The 15,202-nt window shown below is 36.9% G+C and overlaps 3 protein-coding genes across 3 annotated transcripts; 2 read left to right on the forward strand and 1 right to left on the reverse strand.

The window, feature by feature from the left end:
* The first annotated feature begins 26 nt into the window (after positions 1 to 26).
* LOC112706502 (uncharacterized) lies at positions 27 to 2,921 on the forward strand. Its single transcript, XM_025757845.3, has 7 exons — positions 27 to 305; positions 750 to 901; positions 994 to 1,127; positions 1,292 to 1,518; positions 1,617 to 1,820; positions 2,170 to 2,250; positions 2,494 to 2,921. The coding sequence occupies exons 1-7, from the start codon at positions 259 to 261 to the stop codon at positions 2,744 to 2,746; spliced, it is 1,098 nt and encodes a 365-aa protein (XP_025613630.1). The 5' UTR covers positions 27 to 258; the 3' UTR covers positions 2,747 to 2,921.
* Positions 2,922 to 3,375: 454 nt separating this feature from the next.
* Positions 3,376 to 4,542, reverse strand: LOC112706505 (PRA1 family protein F3). Its single transcript, XM_025757849.3, has one exon. It carries the CDS (start codon positions 4,292 to 4,294, stop codon positions 3,719 to 3,721), a length of 576 nt encoding a protein of 191 aa, XP_025613634.1. The 5' UTR covers positions 4,295 to 4,542; the 3' UTR covers positions 3,376 to 3,718.
* Positions 4,543 to 12,356: 7,814 nt separating this feature from the next.
* On the forward strand, positions 12,357 to 15,146 carry LOC112706500 (phospholipase D alpha 4-like). The gene is made up of 4 exons (XM_025757841.3): positions 12,357 to 12,580; positions 12,703 to 13,260; positions 13,349 to 14,543; positions 14,639 to 15,146. Exons 1-4 carry the CDS (start codon positions 12,485 to 12,487, stop codon positions 15,079 to 15,081), a joined length of 2,292 nt encoding a protein of 763 aa, XP_025613626.1. The 5' UTR covers positions 12,357 to 12,484; the 3' UTR covers positions 15,082 to 15,146.
* Positions 15,147 to 15,202: the final 56 nt, after the last annotated feature.

A 15,202-nucleotide genomic window follows, 5' to 3' on the forward strand; every position in this document is an offset into this window, starting at 1 on the left:
TATATATATTAGACAGTAAGTCAAAAGGAGTTAATTAACTTTTTCTCCACACCAAAGAAAAGGAGAGAAAAAAAAAAAAAAGAGTCAACAAAAAACAAAGGGAGAAAAGAAATTAAGAAACAGTGACGGCATGACGCAGTGAATCTTCGTACTCCGTTGGGTTAGGGTTCGCTGTGAATCTTCTTCAACCTCATTTGATTCGCCACTCCCTCTTCTTCATTTCATTTCCAGAATACGGTAATATTTTGCTGAGACTCAATGGACTCCGAAGCTGACCCTCCTGAAACTGAAAACCCACCCAAAAGGTTAAACACTTAAAAACGTTTTTTCTCTTTCAATCATTTCATTCTGTTCTATGTGTATGCATGTGTGCGTGTTTTCGATTATTTAAATACTTAATTAAATGTAAACTACCATAATCACGATCGCTTCTTTGTTAGTAAAAATATTAGGTAGCTAGCTAGCAGGAATATTCCATTCATTTTTTCAGCTTGTTTAGGTTGCCTATAGTAGCTTCTAGAATAATCTGCCCCTTACTATTGAAAGTTAAGTTAGATTAACATAATGTATTCTATGTTAGAATTCTAATATAATTCTAAAGCATGCTTTGTGCTGGGTGCTTATAAATTCAAAAGTGAATGGATGATAGGATCTTCTATATGCCAAGAGACTAGAGGAGGGTTATGTATGTTAGAGCATGTGGCATCATCTTAAATTGTTTAAAGAATGCGTAATTCATTCAATTACAGACACAAATGCTCGGCATGCTATAAGCAATACAAGAAAAAGGAGCATCTTATTGAGCACATGAAAATATCTTACCACTCTCTTCATCAGCCGAGATGTGGGGTTTGTCAAAAGCATTGCAAATCTTTTGAGTCTCTCAGGGAGCATCTTACCGGTTAGTTTCCGAATCCATTGCAAGTTCAAATCTTTTGTGATCTTACTCCCCGCTTTTAGTTTTTTATTCCCCTTCGCGTCTTTATTTTGTAGGTCCATTGCCAAAAGGACTTTGTTCAACAATTTTCTCTCAACAAGGTTGTCAACTTTGCTTGTCACTATTTGATAGTGCCGTATCTCTCAGGGAGCATTTAGAAACATGCCGCTTATCTTCCCCTGCTCCTATGGTAAGTTGATCGTTGGCAGCATAAAGCACCTATATCAAATAAAATGTGTTATCTGTACTTTAACCAAGACCTGCTAAAGAAAACCTGCTAGCAACCCATGCGCTTTGTCTTCTATTTTATGTTTTTGTGTGGATGTTTATATTTGGTATGAAGCTGTTTTCCAGGGAACCGATGCAATGCCCTATATAAGCTCCCAAATTGACAATCTAGATTCCTGTGATGAAAATGGTCCTGGTGGACGTCCTAGAGCAATTGCAATGGATTGTGAAATGGTTGGTGGCGGGAGTGATGGATCGCTGGAAATTTGTGCTAGAGTATGCTTGGTTGATGAAGATGAGAATTTAATCTTCCACACATATGTACAGCCAATAATCCCTGTTACTAACTACAGGTACATTAAACTTGTACGGTATTTTTCCTGTTCTATCCAAGAGAAAGGTGGAAAAATGATCCAAGAGCATTCGGGTTGACTTCACTTGACATTTTCAGATATGATATAACTGGGTTGACCGAAGAGAATCTTAGAAATGCTATGCCACTGAAGGAGGTTCAGGAAAAGGTATTGCAAATTCTATATAACGGAGAATCCACTGGCAAAGTTCTAGATGGGGGGAAGGCCAGGCTTCTGGTGGGGCATGACTTAGAACATGATTTTGATTGCTTGAAATTGAATTATCCCAAACACTTGCTGAGGTAGGTCTTTGTAGAGTGAAATTTATGTTGTGCTAATTCATTCCAAATATCATACCTTATTATAATAGGCTTGTTCTCTGATGAATGAAATAATTGATGGAAATTCCTGTCTTCGCACCCCCGTCCGCCCCCTCTCCCTCCCAAAAAAAAAGAAAAAAGAAAAAGAGGTTTATTTTTGTATGTTCCATCCTATTCATTTGCTTGGATATATATTTTACATTGAATTATGCTAGGTTGATTAAATATTTTTATTCTTTGAATGGATATTTTTAGTTTGGCAGCAGTTTTTTTTTTTTTTTTTGAGATGCTTGATCTCACTTTATGCCTATGCCTATATTTTGTGATGAAGGGACACTGCAAAGTATCGACCATTGATGAAGACAAACTTGGTTAGCCATTCGCTCAAGTATCTTACCCGAACATATCTAGGGCAAGTTAACTTTTTCCTTGAGTTTCTTTCAGCCTTAATCGTCTCTTCTTCCGCATTTTGCTTTCTGTTTTTTAAAATCTTGCATTTACATTGCGCTTGAATTTGGTTGCTCTAGGTTAAACATGATAGATTCTTGGAATGACTATATAGTTTTATGTTGACACAATATCATCATTAGCTAGTAATTGCAGATCCTATGCAGTTTTTAAGCTGTCTCATGTAACGGGCCTTTGGCTTTTACAGTTATGATATCCAAAGCGGCGCTCATGACCCATATGAAGACTGTATCTCTGTGATGAGACTATATAAGAGAATCCGGGGTCAAATTCATAAGGAGGAAGGCTATGGAACATTGACTTCCAATAACAACATAGGCGAGTCTGATTGTTGGCAATCTGAGAAAGTAAGCAACCTCACACCAGATGAACTATATGCCATGTCAAGATCAGACTACAGATGTTGGTGTTTGGATTTGAGACCAAACTTGGCACCCTGATTTTATTCATATCTTCAATGCGTCTAACTACACGGATTTGGGGGAGATGTTTTGGCATGTTCCTTTACGTAAATGTCTTACTAGCCTCCGGGATAAGAAAACGAAGTAATTGGAGGAAAAACAGGCACTATGTTTTGGAACTTTTGTAGATATTTATAAAGCTTTGTTTCAATCACCTGCCCAGTTTTAGAATTTGGACTCATGCTGCATTTTGATGATAATTGAAACATCACACAAGGATAAAACAGGGTTTTGACTTGGTCGTTGATCCTCCTTCAATGGAGCTACTCGTAGATCTAAGGTTATGGCTGTTTAAATTGCAATACACAAACAACGTTGAAGGAAACTTCGAGAAAAGAAAAATATTGGTTATCTATTACCTTCCAAAAAAATACCGATTTGAGCAAAATAATTAATTAGGTATGATTTTTTGGAGATGAAATCCAACCAAACATCACATATGAATACTTTTATCATTGCTACTTTGTGTCAATTTTATTTAAAGGGACCCCTGTTGTTTCTCTCGTTGAATTATTTTTTAATTAATTTATTTATTTTTATCTCAACTACCACTTCCAAACCAAAACCCACCCGCAACAGAGAATTAAATTTAGTTCATACTTCATATCTTGCAGTAAAATTCAATATAAAATAAAATAAATGAAAGCTGAACAAAGTTCTCCCAAGCATTATTGCAACTTTCTTCACAAACCCCCTAAAGAGGAAAATTAAAAAAAAAAAAGAAAATTCAAACATAAATCTGAAGGGGGAAAAAAGAGGAACATTTTGAAAAATATAAAAAATCTAAAAATTTTCGCTAACAATAAACCAAATTACAAAATGATGGTTGAAAATTGAAAACATCAACACCAAGTTACCACCACAACGTGAACAATAACCAACAACAAAAAGAACAAAGATTAGAAATAATATGAATCTCTTGATCATAATCACAACTTAGAAGAATGAAATTCAAGAGGAAGAAGCAACACCAGGGTGATGATGGTGGTGGTGTTGTACCAATCCAGCAGCCTCCTCCTCATCAAAGAACAAGTCATCCGTCCGGCGCAGCGCGGCGTGCACCACCACCAGAACCACACCGACGAGGAGCGCGATGAGTATGTTTGCGGTGGCACCGGTGAGCAGCAAGAGCACGACGGTGAGCACTGACATGACGATGAGGATGACGCGGTCACTGATGAGGCGGCCAAAGATCGTGAGTGGCTCGTCGCGGAGGAAGTAGAGGAAGAGCCACGCGGCCATGAGAACGACGAAGACGATGAGCGAGATCGGGTGCCATAGGAGGCTGAGGAAGAGAACAAGGAGCACGACGATGGCGTAGTTCATCTGGAAGTAAGCGATGTTGGTGCGCACGCGCGAGAGCGCGTCTGAGAATCCAGATGGGAGACCGAAAGAGTGGAGGTTGAACATGAGCTTCCATGGGCGGCGCGTGCCTAGACCTTCCTTGATCCGCTGCTTGGCGCGTGAGAGGAACTCCAGATTTGAGGAGGGAGAAGAGGAGGTTGGGATGGTTCCGTACGTCGTCATGGCTCTCTAAGCTTCCAAGTGAAGAAGACGACGAAGTATGTTGACCAGCTTTTGGGGATTTTTCTTAGAGGGAACGTGCTGATGGAAACTGGAAAATGGAAAATGGTGAATGAACGCTGAATCATTAATAGGAATGCCAATTTTTATTATTTATTTATTTATATTATAAGCTCCTTGTGCTATAGTATAGTTTCTGAACTCGTGGGACTATGAATGATAGCTTTCCTTTTATTCATATTGGGTTCATCATTCATTGGAAATTATTATCCGATAATTAATTAATAATTAATTTCTTCTTTATTATTTTCGGATTAAGTTGGGGTTTTAATTTGTATTCACTTTTGGGTTGGGGTGTACGTAAATTCGATCCGATCCACACAATTTCTATCAGATCGGATCGGATATAATATCCGTGTTTTTTTGTGTTGGATCCGATCCGATACACACATATTAGATATCGGATATATCCGCATAATTGAACCTTCTCTTTTTAATCATATTTCTATGAAAAAATTCAATAAAAATATTTCTTTCACACTTTTAAACTTATTTATTTTTAAAATAATTTTAATCAAATTTGTTCTAAATAACAAAAATAAAATAATACAATATATGAATAATAATTACTAACTAAAACATACAAACAAATAAATATAACACTAAACATATATATATATATATATATATATTTATTTATTTTTTAATTATTATTGTGCAGATCTGTAGATCGGCGGATCGGATATACGAATGTAGAGCAGATATCCGCGATCCGATCCGCAAAAAATACGGATATCCGATCTGATCAATCTGCGGATCAGATCATATCCACAAGATCAGATCATATCCACAATTTTTAAATCAGATGCGAATATTTATCCAAATATGTGAATACGATCCTATCCATAAACACCCTTACTTTTGGGCTGTGTACTTGTAAGTTGTAACTTATGTTTCTAGTTTACAAACTCTTAAATCCTAGTATTTAGTTAATTAGATCTTTTTTTTCTCAAGTCTAATTCAAGTAAAAGATTATCTTCTAGTCACTAGTCTTATCTAATAAGTATTAAAATTTTAAATTTCATAGTAGAATTAGAAAATATCATAAAAAAACAATACAAGTAAATATTATTATATTTTTTTTTAAAAAAAATCATTATACATTTAAAATTAATGTCAGCTAATTATTAGTTTGTTTTTATTTAATTAAGCTCAATATTTATCTATAACAATTGCAGAATAAAAAACAGGAATATAAGAAAAAAAATTACAATATTACTTATTGTTCAAAAAAATTTGAATTTGAATGTGTAAAAAAAAAACCAATAAACAGTAAAAGACCTAGAAAAAAAAGGACAAATGTCAAAAGTTACAGAAAAATTTGAAAAAATTATATATAAGATAAATATGATATATAATAGAATATAATAGCATTGTTTAAGCGATTTTCTCTAATTGAATAAGATTTTGTTAGTGTTGTATACTCTATAATTATGTTGTAAATATATAAGAGAATTTACAATTGAAGATGTGAACAATCATGTGCCACGAAAAGAGGAGTTCTTGATTGAATATACTATAGTTGAGTAGGATGGAAAGGTCACTTGACTTTGTGAAGAAGGAGAATTTATTAACATTTCGGTTTCGATTTGATCTCTTAAATGTTGCTTTTATCACACAATAATACTACATCAATAATACAAATGTCCTCTCGTGTTTTATTAGTATATTCTTTTATGGTTGTTACATGTTAATGTAGCTTTTATGTTACGATTTTTTATTTAAATAAATAAAATAAATATAATAATTATCGAAATAAATAATTTAAAAAATATTTATCAATTTATGATTTTTATTTATATTTCGTTTATACAGTGTAAATGGGATATATGCAATGTTCATTTAGTTTATAGTGTCAACGAGATACATGGAGTAGAATCCCACCAGCTATAAAAGGATGTGTAATTCTTAGTATTCTTTACAAACTTTTCCTATTCTTTTTGTGTCTCATATTTTTCACAAATACAAGGCATTAATGGCCAGTAATAGTCCATACATAGTTGTACTTGTTTATCCCAACTGTCGTATAAGAAATGGCGACAACGGGGTGACATTTGAGTGTGAGGATCCGATATTGTTTCGCACTCAGTGTGTGGAGACGTTGTCCGATTTGAGGAGTTTGATATTGAGCAAGCTTGGTGGTACAGAAGCGAGGAAAATCGGAAGGGTGGCGTATAGGTTGCTGGCACCCATGGGTAACGGAGTCTTTTGGTTTCGACTATTCCGACTTTTAGGGGACGAGCATGTGCGAATGATGTTTGACATTGATGGGAGGATCATGGTGTAGCAAGTAATGGAGCTTTCTGTAGAGGTAGGACACAGTGGCGGTGGTCCTTCCGTACACTCGACCTATGTGCAGGACGACTGACCCCTCGCACCACCGCCCATTCATGTCGCCGTTCCAGTGGATGAGGCAGAGGAGGACGAGGAGGAGCCGGACAAGGATTACGTGGCGAATAGTGGTGACAACGACTTGTCCAATAATGGGGATGAGGATGAGTGTGTTCTGGAGACACCTGTTTAGACCGTAACCCGCCATGTCCTGCCTCCACCTCTTCCAATACCGACGCTTTCGGCAGTTCCGTCTCACTATCACAGTCTGGATCTGGACGTCATACATGAGAGGACTTCATTTCTTGACACGGGTGAAGAGGATTACAACCTAGACAGCAGTGTAGAGTTTCGAGTCGGCCACAAGTTTAGAAGCCGAGAGGCAATGCTTCAGGGTGTGAAGAACTACAGTATTCGGAGGAGTGTGGAGTACCGGGTGATCGAATCGGACCGATTAAAGTACCATGTGCAGTGCCGTTAAGCTGATAATGGGTGTCAATGGAGCCTCCGTGTGGCCCTTCGGCAGAATCTCGGATACTGGTAAGCTTAAGTTTACTTGTGCTTTTCATTACTTCTATACGATAAGTAGGTGTACAACATGGTTGAAGCAATCCTGTTTTGTTGTGTTCTGGGAGGTTCGGAGGGTGGGTGGAGTGCACAGTTGTCTAGCACCCACCATGTCTCAAGACCATCATCAGTTAGACAGCAGTCTGATCTGTAGGATCATCTTTTCGTTGATTCAGTCCAACCCTCTGTAAGCATTCCGGTTTTGCAAGGTGTGGTCCAGCAAGCTATCACTTCAAACCATCCTACAGAAAGGTGTGGATGGCCAAGCAGAAGACAATTACACAAATCTATGGGGATTAGGAAGAGTCGTACAATAAGGTTCCAAAGTTGTTTCAGGCACTACAGAGTTATTTTCCTGGTATCATTTGTGACCTACGCGTCAAACCGTTCTACGATGGACACCTCCTGGTACGTGACTGCAGTATGTTCGACAAGGTATTTTGGTCTTTCCCATCATGTGTCCTTTGTCTCTGTAGATGGTACGCGTCTGTATGGCAGGTATGGTGGTGTGTTGTTTATTGCGGTGGCGCAAGATGGGAATAGCAAAATCCTGCCTATTGCTTTTGCCAATGTGGAGTCCGAGAGCACCGAGTCATGGTCGTTCTTCCTAACTAATCTAAGACGCCACGTCACCCCACAAGACGGCGCTTAGCTCTGATGACAGTGTTTGGCATCCCCCAAGAGCCTACCATGCTTACTGCATAAGACGCATGGCTGTGAATTTCATGACTCGGTTCAAGTCAGCCGAGGGTAAGAGATACCTCATTAACGCTGCTTATAGTCCAAGCAAGGCCGGTTACGAGTGGTACATGGATGCGTTGAGAGGAGTCTCCCCAGCAATGGTTGACTGGGCTGGTCGTTTCAGGAAGGAGATTTGGCTACAACATTGCGACAGCGGGCGTCGGTTTGGTCACATGACGACAAATCTGTCCGAGTGCATCAATGTAGTGTTGAAGGGCACCCGGTAACAGAGATATATACGATTCATTAAGTAACAAACCATACGAATTAACAACAATGTTTAACGCGAAATGAAAAAGTAATATTTGGTTACCTTGCAGCTAGCGGATACTGGTAGACTTCTTTATCTGGTGGACACCACTGAGAAAACCTCTAATAAATCTAACTCATCAAAAGCAGAGTGCAACTGACGATGTCCATGACGCCCTGCTATACCGCCAAATAGAGTGACTGGTAAGTCCAGGCCAGCACAGCAGAGCCCCAAGATAATGCCTTACACTCCGCGAAGTCTCGGAGAAGCGGTAGCCACCATACGTGCACCAGGTTGTTGGACTTGTCTGTCAATAGATACCCTCAATCAGTAACATAATATAGCATCGGGCATACTATCAGAGGGTCTCAGAATCATCGGTCGGAGGCATCTGACGGACACGATCACACAACCAAACCAGCTTCAGCGTGAACGACTCCTTCCTCTGCGCAGCCTGCTGTGCCACTACCGGAGGCCTGGCACTAAGCAGCTGCTCCACCATGGCCCACGTCTCCGTGCCGTACCACCTACCAAAGTCACGAAGGCACCCCCCAACGGGGTTCCCGTGTGCGCGTAGGCTTAGGTGGTACGCCACGTCCTGCAGCGTGATAGTGATCTCACCCCACGGGAGATGAAACGTGTGTGTCTCCGAACGCCATCGCTCTACGAGTGCCAAAATTAGGGAATTGTCAAATGTGAAGTCCCTGAGGGGCACTGTGTTGCCGAATCCGGCCTCGGTCAGATACGAAACGATAGCGTCCAGTGGAGGAAGGGTATGGCTGACTCGTCGGAACAGTAGAAGGAGAGGCCTCTGCGGAATGAAAAAAAAAATTAACCTATAAAGAGATAATAATAAATTTTTGTACTCTACATAAGAACAAAGTACTACTACTACTACTTAAGAACATTCTACCATTTCTCTACTCTACAAATGTCTTTAAATTACTTATGTCGGTAAGCAAATCTTAATTGAGTCATTCCAATTTTACACAAGCAAATATTGTTCTAAATTCATCATATAGTCCAATTCCTAGTTAGCATTTTACTCAGTACTTGTCATTACGAGACTACCCTAACAATGTCCATATACTTAGATTAACCGAACAGAATGCAACTAACCCCGAAGTCAGTCACCCTGGCGTAATGCGACGCCTCGTTTAGTCTATTAATGTCTCCGTCATTTTTCGCCTGGCGTGCCATCACTGTATCGGTCTCAAATATGGTTGGAAAGGGTAAAAAGAGGGGAGAAAGAGTTTGACTAAGTCAAAATGGGGTCCAAAAACAGGTTGTAAACGACTTATACTTATAGGCGCCGTTCGGCCGTGTAAACGAAATAAGGGTCTATTTCATTTACCGTGTAAACGAGATAACCATGTTTCAGCTGACGTGTCATATCTCGTTTATACTGTAAATGAGATGCATGCAATTTTTTCTCGTTTACAGTGTAAACAAGACATGACTGGTAAATATAAATCGGTAAATATTTTTTAAATTATTTATTTCGGTAATTATTACATTTATTTTATTTATTTAAATAAAAAATCCTTTTATGTTATCGTAGCATATATTTATTTATTTTTATCTAAGGTTTAAAGCTTCTAATGACGAAACATGATATAGTTCTTTCATTAGATTATGATAATTTCTAAGTTTGAACAAAGTGATGAACATAAAACAATGTCACACATCATAACATATATACAATTTAAATCATAGTAATAGAACTGGAATTATAACTTTTTTTTTAATAAAGATATTACATACTATATATATAAAGTATAATTGAGCAATGAATCAGCAACAATATTATGAAATTTATAATTGAATTTGGAGAGGACATGAGTTGGGTGGATAAGGGCACTTAAAACATTGTAGGGACGGCAAATCAAAAAACAAAAGGCGACGGCAATGTAACGACTATAACTAAACCCAAAGCAAATAATAAAACAACGTGTGACCAAGTAAGAAAAGCCACGTGTCCACTATGAAATGTCCCAGAACATTGCCAAAAAATCTTTCTTATGCATTTTTTTAAAAGTTTGGTCTATTTGGTCAAATAAGCATAAACATCATCAACATGACAACTCACTTGATCCACATTTCATGTATTACTATGATTTCGTTAATGAATTTTTTTATGAATAAACATGATATAGTATGTAGTGTTCCCTTTTTGACCATGCACTACTAAACACAAGATTTTTGTGAAGATATAAATTAGTGATGGTGCAGAACTGTGATTTGGATCCATCATCATCATCAATATGATTTGATGGTTAATGAAGAATTTCATCTATTCTAGTAGTTGTTGTGCTATTAGATTAGTTGCCAAGTGCCAACATAGATGCCCGCAAATCAAATCTAACCTTGCCCAAAAATTAGAGTAAACGATAAATAGATTCCGATCTTTTTGATCTGAAAGGTAAATAAATCATCGATTAAGTAAAATTATAAAAATGTTTTTTTATTTTTCAGAACGTAAGATAGTTAATTTTTTTTAATAAATTAATTTATTTTTGTATATTTTGAATAAAAAATTTAAATATTTTATATTTAAAAATATTTTATATTTAAAAAATATATTTTTTATATTTTTAATTAATTAAAAAATTATATGTTTTCGAATTTAAAAGTTAAGAACTTATTTAATTTTTTTTTCAAAAATTATTATCAGGTAATATAATGTAGGGTGCAAAGTGGTTTATTAACATAAAGCTGGGCCTAGGCCTTTAGTTAACAATGTGTGTTAATATTTTAAGGATGTTCTTAAGTCCAAGTTGTTTTGGAGTGGGATGGCCCATTACTACTGATTTGTGGTTAGGCATAAATATCGTATAATTTGGGCAACAGCCTTATATGATCACTGCCAAACCAAACATATGTGATGTTTGTTCACATTAAAACTTAGATAAATGCTCACATGCAATTTTCTTTACCTGAAATTGATAGTCAAAAACTGTTAGGTGATAATTTAGTTAAATTTGTGAAATTATCTAATCAATTGATTGAAAACAACTGTGAATAAATTATCACCTAAGTTTGAAATTTAGTATTATTTTTAAAAGAGAACATACCTAATATGTACCAATGAATGCCTCCTAAGTCCTATTAGTTTCACTAAAATACGTAGTTTTGAGTAATTGCAAAATGCGTGTTTTGTTAGAAACCTATTTATTCTTTTAATACATAACATCGTCACGTCAGTATAACAGTCACATATAATTAATAAAATAAAATTTGTGGCAAAAGTGCTTGATGTGAAATTCTATTATAATTAACTATAAGATGTTCATTAGAAAACTTCAATTTGAGAATAAGAGCAATCAAAGAATAATTAATGAAAAATCAAATGCAACTTTCTTCCATTAAAAAATGATTTTTTATGTTTCCCACAAGGCACACGCCATGGATAGTTGTTAGCTTGATATCGAAGAGCATAATTTGTTTCGCATATACTCTTAATTAACACATATTTGAAAACAAGACAATAGACGACAGTGACACTTTGGTTTCTTAATTAATTTTTTTCCACCACCATGTTTTTATTCCGGAATCTTAAGTATTGATAAGTTGTCAATCCCGCAAGGCACTCATCAACCAATTATGTTAATCAAAAGAAAGTGAATAATGTGACACATTCAACATTGTCAAACCTTCACGTATTTGATGAATTATGTTTCATAATCTTCACGGTTGGGATTCATCATGCATGGTGGTGAACCATGTATGAGATTAAGATACTCAATCTATTCAATTTGATAAAAAGAAAATCATTATTCTAGTTGATAATTAATACGACTAGAAATTCTAGTGGTGATGCAGTTGACACGAAATTGTTTGAATCCAACAAAACTGTTCCAGCTTTAATTAATTAATTAATATAGGATTAATATAACAAAGTCAGCCTCTTAATCCTCTGCATATTCTTCTTAATTGACCATCATATTGATTTGGTCTTTTCCTGTGTTTTGAGTACAAGAAACTTGTGCTTCAAGCGAAAACTTGTTGGAAGGTTAACTACAAGTTTTTCCAAGCTCCCCTCTAACAGTTTAATTGCACTTTAAGGTCCCTTCTTTTTGCTTCTTCATCTGCATTATGTAGCACCACCAACCTCATAGAACCTTTATATATGAAATGTGATCATATTGGGGGAAAAAAAATAGTAATGTGACAATATTCAGTTTACCTCAAAAGTCAAAGCAAAGTTGATAGTTTTCTCATTGTGAAAAAGTTGTTACAAGGTTATGGCAGTAATGGAAGAAAAGCATTCTCTTCTCCATGGAACAATTGAAGCTACTATCTTTGATGCCACACCTTATTCGCCTTCATTTCCCTTTAATGTGAGTTTTAGATAACTATCATTCTATATAGTATTTACATTATTCTCTCAGTTTCGAAATAACTGTCAATTTGAATAAACTGCATGCCAATTTGCTAATTTCAATAATGTCTCTTTTAACAGTGTCTATGGCCAAATGGAAAGCCAGCTTTTGTGACCATCAAAATAGGCAACAAGGTGATGGCAAAAACTACACAAGAAAGAGGGCGTGTGTGGAACCAAACCTTTCAGATTCAATGTGCTCATCCAAGTGATTCAACCATCACCATCACTCTGAAAACACCATGTTCCATATTGGGAAAATTCCAAATTAAGGCTCAACAATTGAAAGAAGGAAGCTTCATGAATGGTTTCCTCCCCCTCCTAATGGAAAATGGAAAACCAAGCACACAACTCAAGTTGAGGTTCATATTATGGTTTAAGCCAGCAGATTTGGAGACAAGTTGGGCAAAGATAATTAGCAATGGGGATTATAAAGGGATTAATGATGCTACATTCCCTCAGAGGTCTAATTGTCAAGTTAAGCTCTATCATGATGCTCATCATTCACATGATTTTCAACCTCCTTTTGATCTATGTGGAGCACCAAGAAATCTATGGGAGGATGTCTACAAAGCAATTGAGGGTGCAAAGTATTTAATTTACATTGCAGGGTGGTCCTTCAATCCCAACATGATTCTGGTAAATAATAAATATCATATGATTCATACCATTTTTTATCATATACATGTTGGTTTTGATAAAGTTGCACTCATGCTATTTTGTTCAGGTTAGAGATCCTCAAACAGAAATCCCACATGCCAGAGAAGTAAAGTTGGGTGAACTATTGAAGAGGAAAGCAGATGAAGGAGTGGCTGTGAGGATTATGATTTGGGATGATGAGACATCTTTGCCTTTAATTAAGATCAAAGGTGTTATGAACACCCATGATGAAGAATCTTTTGCTTACTTCAAACACACAAAAGTAATATGCAGAAAATGTCCAAGATTACACCATAAGTTCCCCACAGTCTTTGCTCACCACCAGAAAACTATAACTGTGGACACCAGAGCACCCAACAACTCTGCTAATGAAAGAGAGATTCTGAGCTTCTTGGGTGGTGTTGATCTCTGTGATGGCCGGTACGACACAGAGACACACTCATTGTTCCGAACACTTGACAAGGAATCTCATTACCATGACTTCTACCAGACAAACATTGCAGGAGCTAGCCTCAACAAAGGAGGGCCAAGAGAGCCATGGCATGATGCTCATGCTTGTGTAACTGGTGAGGCTGCATGGGATGTTTTAACAAATTTTGAGCAAAGATGGACAAAACAATGTGATCCTTCTCTTCTAGTCCCTGCCAACACCTTAGTAAAGCTCTATCCTTCTTTTGCAAGTAATCCCTCTGAGAGGGATTGGAAAGTTCAGGTATATCGGTCAATTGATCATGTATCTGCTAGTCAAATGTTTAGAAAGCTTACTGTTGAGAGAAGCATACATGAGGCTTATGTGGAAGCGATTAGGCGCGCCGATAAGTTCATATATATTGAGAACCAATATTTCATTGGAGGGTGCCATTTGTGGGAGAAAGATAGTTATAGTGGCTGTGGAAATCTGATTCCAGTTGAGATTGCACTCAAGGTTGTTAGTAAGATCAAAGCAAAAGAGAGGTTTGCAGTGTACATAGTAATACCAATGTGGCCAGAAGGTGTTCCTGAAAGTGAACCAGTTCAAGATATACTGCATTGGACCAGAGAAACAATGGCAATGATGTATGGATTAATTGGAGAAGCAATACAAGAAAGTGGTGAACCTGGGCACCCAAGAGACTACTTGAATTTCTTCTGCCTTGCGAATAGGGAACAGAAGGGAATAGATGAGTTTCTTCCACCACATTCTCCACATCATGAAACACAATACTGGAATGCACAGAAAAACAGAAGGTTCATGGTTTATGTCCATTCCAAGATCATGATTGGTATGAAATCATTACATTATTGTTGATTAGTTAAAGTAACTTATGTTGCTCATTCTATGAAAGTGCTTAATTTTGTTGCTTCTTTCTATGAATAGTGGACGACCTATACATATTAATAGGATCAGCCAATGTGAACCAAAGATCCATGGATGGACAAAGGGACACAGAGATTGCTATAGGATGCTACCAGTCTCAAGATGGAGCTGAGTCTGACAAACTCATGAATCATGGTGATATTCATGCATACAGAATGTCACTGTGGTATGAACACACCCAGAGCACCGATGAACTGTTCTTGGAGCCGGAAAGGTTGGATTGTGTGCATAGAATGCGGTTGATAGGAGATAAAATGTGGCAAGTGTACAGGAATGAAGAGATTGTGGACATGGAGGGGGTGCACCTTGTAACATACCCCATTATGGTAACACAAGAAGGGTGTGTAGAGGACATGCCTAATGGTGAGGATTATTTTCCTGATACAAAATGTTTAGTGAAAGGAAAGAGGTCTAAGTTACTACCCCCTCTATTTACGACTTAGCAATATGGGCACACAAAAACAAGACTAACAATTCTTTTGTGTATATCCCTTTTCCCTTCACAACCAAAAGATATATATATATATATATATATATATATATATATATATATATATCCCTTTT

The sequence above is a fragment of the Arachis hypogaea genome, chromosome 8 (genome assembly GCF_003086295.3).
Source record: "Arachis hypogaea cultivar Tifrunner chromosome 8, arahy.Tifrunner.gnm2.J5K5, whole genome shotgun sequence".
NCBI lineage: Eukaryota > Viridiplantae > Streptophyta > Magnoliopsida > Fabales > Fabaceae > Arachis > Arachis hypogaea.

What these genes read in the sequence shown, in the direction of transcription:
- LOC112706505 (XM_025757849.3), bottom strand. Translation starts at nt 4,294, where the DNA reads ATGACGACGTACGGAACCATCCCAACCTCCTCTTCTCCCTCCTCAAAT.
- LOC112706502 (XM_025757845.3), top strand. Translation starts at nt 259, where the DNA reads ATGGACTCCGAAGCTGACCCTCCTGAAACTGAAAACCCACCCAAAAG. An exon ending in TATCCCAAACACTTGCTGAG is followed by an intron (nt 1,821 to 2,169) that starts GTAGGTCTTTGT and finishes TTTGTGATGAAG; the next exon opens with GGACACTGCAAAGTATCGAC. An exon ending in CTTACCCGAACATATCTAGG is followed by an intron (nt 2,251 to 2,493) that starts GCAAGTTAACTT and finishes TGGCTTTTACAG; the next exon opens with TTATGATATCCAAAGCGGCG.
- LOC112706500 (XM_025757841.3), top strand. Translation starts at nt 12,485, where the DNA reads ATGGCAGTAATGGAAGAAAAGCATTCTCTTCTCCATGGAACAATTGAA. An exon ending in TCAATCCCAACATGATTCTG is followed by an intron (nt 13,261 to 13,348) that starts GTAAATAATAAA and finishes TATTTTGTTCAG; the next exon opens with GTTAGAGATCCTCAAACAGA. An exon ending in CCATTCCAAGATCATGATTG is followed by an intron (nt 14,544 to 14,638) that starts GTATGAAATCAT and finishes TTCTATGAATAG; the next exon opens with TGGACGACCTATACATATTA.